Source organism: Priapulus caudatus, unplaced genomic scaffold (genome assembly GCF_000485595.1).
Source record: "Priapulus caudatus unplaced genomic scaffold, Priapulus_caudatus-5.0.1 Scaffold1298, whole genome shotgun sequence".
Lineage (NCBI taxonomy): Eukaryota > Metazoa > Priapulida > Priapulimorpha > Priapulimorphida > Priapulidae > Priapulus > Priapulus caudatus.
Genome location: NW_014578359.1, coordinates 4,111 through 6,701, shown reverse-complemented (window position 1 = coordinate 6,701; position 2,591 = coordinate 4,111). Strand labels below are relative to the sequence as shown.

The window sequence follows — 2,591 nt, the reverse complement described above, 5'->3', positions numbered from 1 at the left end:
GAAGGAGAATGAGAAAGTACAAGAGAGAGAGAGAGAGAGAGAGAGAGAGAGAGAGAGAGAGAGAAAGAGAGAGAGAGAGAGCGCGAGAGAGAGGGAGAAGTCGATGTGAAAGACGTCAATGGCGCATTCTTTTATTAAACTTTTTTTCTTGTTGTTGTTGTTGTTATTGTTTGTCTTCTCTTCTTCTTCTTCTTCGTCTTCGTCTTTGTCGTCGTCGTCGTCGTCGTCGTCGTCGTCGTCGTCGTCGTCTTCTTCGTCTTCTTCCTTTTCGTCTTTTCCGCCATCGTGAGTGAACTCTCGCGTGCAACTAGATGACTCTCCTCCTCCTCCTCCTCCTCCACCTCCTCCTCCTTCTCCACCTCTTTATGGCACACACAGGTCACAATGTTTCTTCGTTACTCGCTTTCAGATCCTCAAGCGCTCGAGGCAGTCGTGCTCGGCCCCGGAGATAGAGCTGGACTGTCACGTGGCGCCATCTTCGGGATCATTTTCCCACTAATCGCGCTGCTGCTGCTTGCCTTCATCCTCACGGCTGTTGCCTTGCTGCAGTAAGTCCGCGTCTAATGTTCCAGGGCCGTAGGCTGAGCAAATTCCTAGGGGGGCAGTGGCGGATCCAGGATTTCAAGGAGGGGTGAGAAACAGGTGGGGGGGTCTGGGGGTCCTCCCACAGAAAATTGTAAAAATGTAGATAGCAGGAGATGGGATTTGAGGCACTTTTGAGTACATGTACAGCCTTCATTCTGACGACGACAATTCTCTTTTAGTAGAACAATTTATTTTTTTAAATTTTGCTCCAAAATCTAGTGGGGCAGCGCCCGTGCCCCTGTGTATATGTTCGCATACCGTGAGAGATGGCTCATCGTCGTTGTGTGTTTGTGTTCGCAGTCGCCGCAGGAAGGCGGGAGGGTCTAGTGAAGCCATCAATGAATCCCTGGTCAGCAGCATGTCCATCGACATCCCGCGTGCCAAGAGCGCGCTTGGCACCGTGCCAAAATCGCCGTTCAGCATCGACGCCGACACGTTCAAGTTCTGGCGCAGCGGAAGTCGGGTGAGCGGAAGTCGTCTGCGAGAGTCTTTTAAAGGGTTAATGCTCGTTTTATGTTTTGGGCTTGTATTCGATTGCAATTTACTGCAAGTGCGCACATGCAAACTCACGCACGCGCACGAACACATAAACCTACACACACGCGCACATGCGCACGCACGCACACGCGCGCACGCAAGCATGCACGCACGCGCTCGCGCGCACACAGACACTCACATTAATTTTGTTCATGGTGTATATCATGTGTATATATCGTCACCTACAGGGTCAGACGAGCGGAGGCAGCGAATTCTCTCGATCCGGAATGGCGGGCGGAGCATCCGACATGACCCGACCCAGCGCACAGAGGTCAGCCTCATCCGGATCCGGTAGCATGCTGCCCCCTGGCGGTCTCCCGTAAGTGCGCGACAGAATGTATAAATTAGTGAGAAACGATAGAGATACGTGGGTGTTATAATGGGTGTTTATTAATTAACATCATTTGATGACAAAAGCAAACTAGATCAGGTCAAACTAGATAAAACCAGATATGACTATAGATAAGACAAAATAACGCTAAATGAAACTAAATCAAATTAGTTAATACTAGATAAGACCAATTAAAACTAAATAAAACTAGGTAAGACTAGTCAAAACTACACGAGGTCATCATTTGACCCACGACTGATGTTTGGATATAGTATCTATATAACTTATTACCTATATAACATAGTATCTACACAACCGAGTATCTACATTACTTGGTATATCTATATGTAACCGCTGCTGTTACACACCGTGCGCTGCAGTTACATGGGCGGCGACCCGCGGACCATGACACCGAGCTCCATGGATACTGGCATGGGAGGAGGCATGGGAGGAGGCATGGGAGGTCTAGGAAGAGGTATGGGAGGCATGGGAGGAGGCAGCAAGCTGTACGAGTCCTCAGCACACGACAGGCACAGGTTCGAAGCTGCCGCCCTCCCGCGGACGGCGGAGGAATCATCGACGACATCAGGTTAGTGGCCGGGTAACTAACGCAGGAGAGATGGTAGTGCTAATGCTGTATTGTACATTGCGTTCAGTTTCTCACCAGCTGCTTCCACTATTAGTGACATATTAATCAGGAGTAGATAATAGGGAATCTATCCCTATTAGGGAATAATAGGGGATAATGGGGGGTAATAGGGGGTAATAGGGGGGATAGGGGATAATAGAGAATCTATCCCTATTATCTACTCCTGATATTAATGCGCCTGTAATCATTAGGGTGCGCGGTGGGGCTACGTATACATACGAGCACGACGTCCCATGCCATTACAATAACAACAATAACTTGCCAGGGAATTAGAAGTAAAGACAATTCGTCGCACAGCCTCGTCTGGCTAAAAGCGCCACTGGTTAATTATAACGCAATGTACAATATAACAATAACAATATGTTATCTCCCTGATTCATTCTATGATGATTTACCCGTGAATATGTTAAATCTGTTATTATCCATAGCATATGGTTACGTTCATTTTTCTACTGGTCACAATATTAAATGCATCGAATGAATAAATGA

At 47.7% G+C, this 2,591-nt stretch overlaps 1 protein-coding gene across 1 annotated transcript in view; it reads left to right on the top strand.

The window, feature by feature from the left end:
• The window catches only part of LOC106816146 (E-selectin-like), a gene marked incomplete at its 3' end in the record, with an annotated part of 3,755 nt that extends 1,713 nt beyond the window's left edge, over positions 1-2,042 (top strand). Inside the window, exons 4-7 of the mRNA XM_014820702.1 lie at positions 410-548; positions 886-1,048; positions 1,311-1,441; positions 1,834-2,042. Of these exons, the coding sequence (XP_014676188.1) occupies positions 410-548; positions 886-1,048; positions 1,311-1,441; positions 1,834-2,042 (642 nt within the window). The remainder of the gene's footprint in view (positions 1-409; positions 549-885; positions 1,049-1,310; positions 1,442-1,833) is intronic.
• Positions 2,043-2,591: the final 549 nt, after the last annotated feature.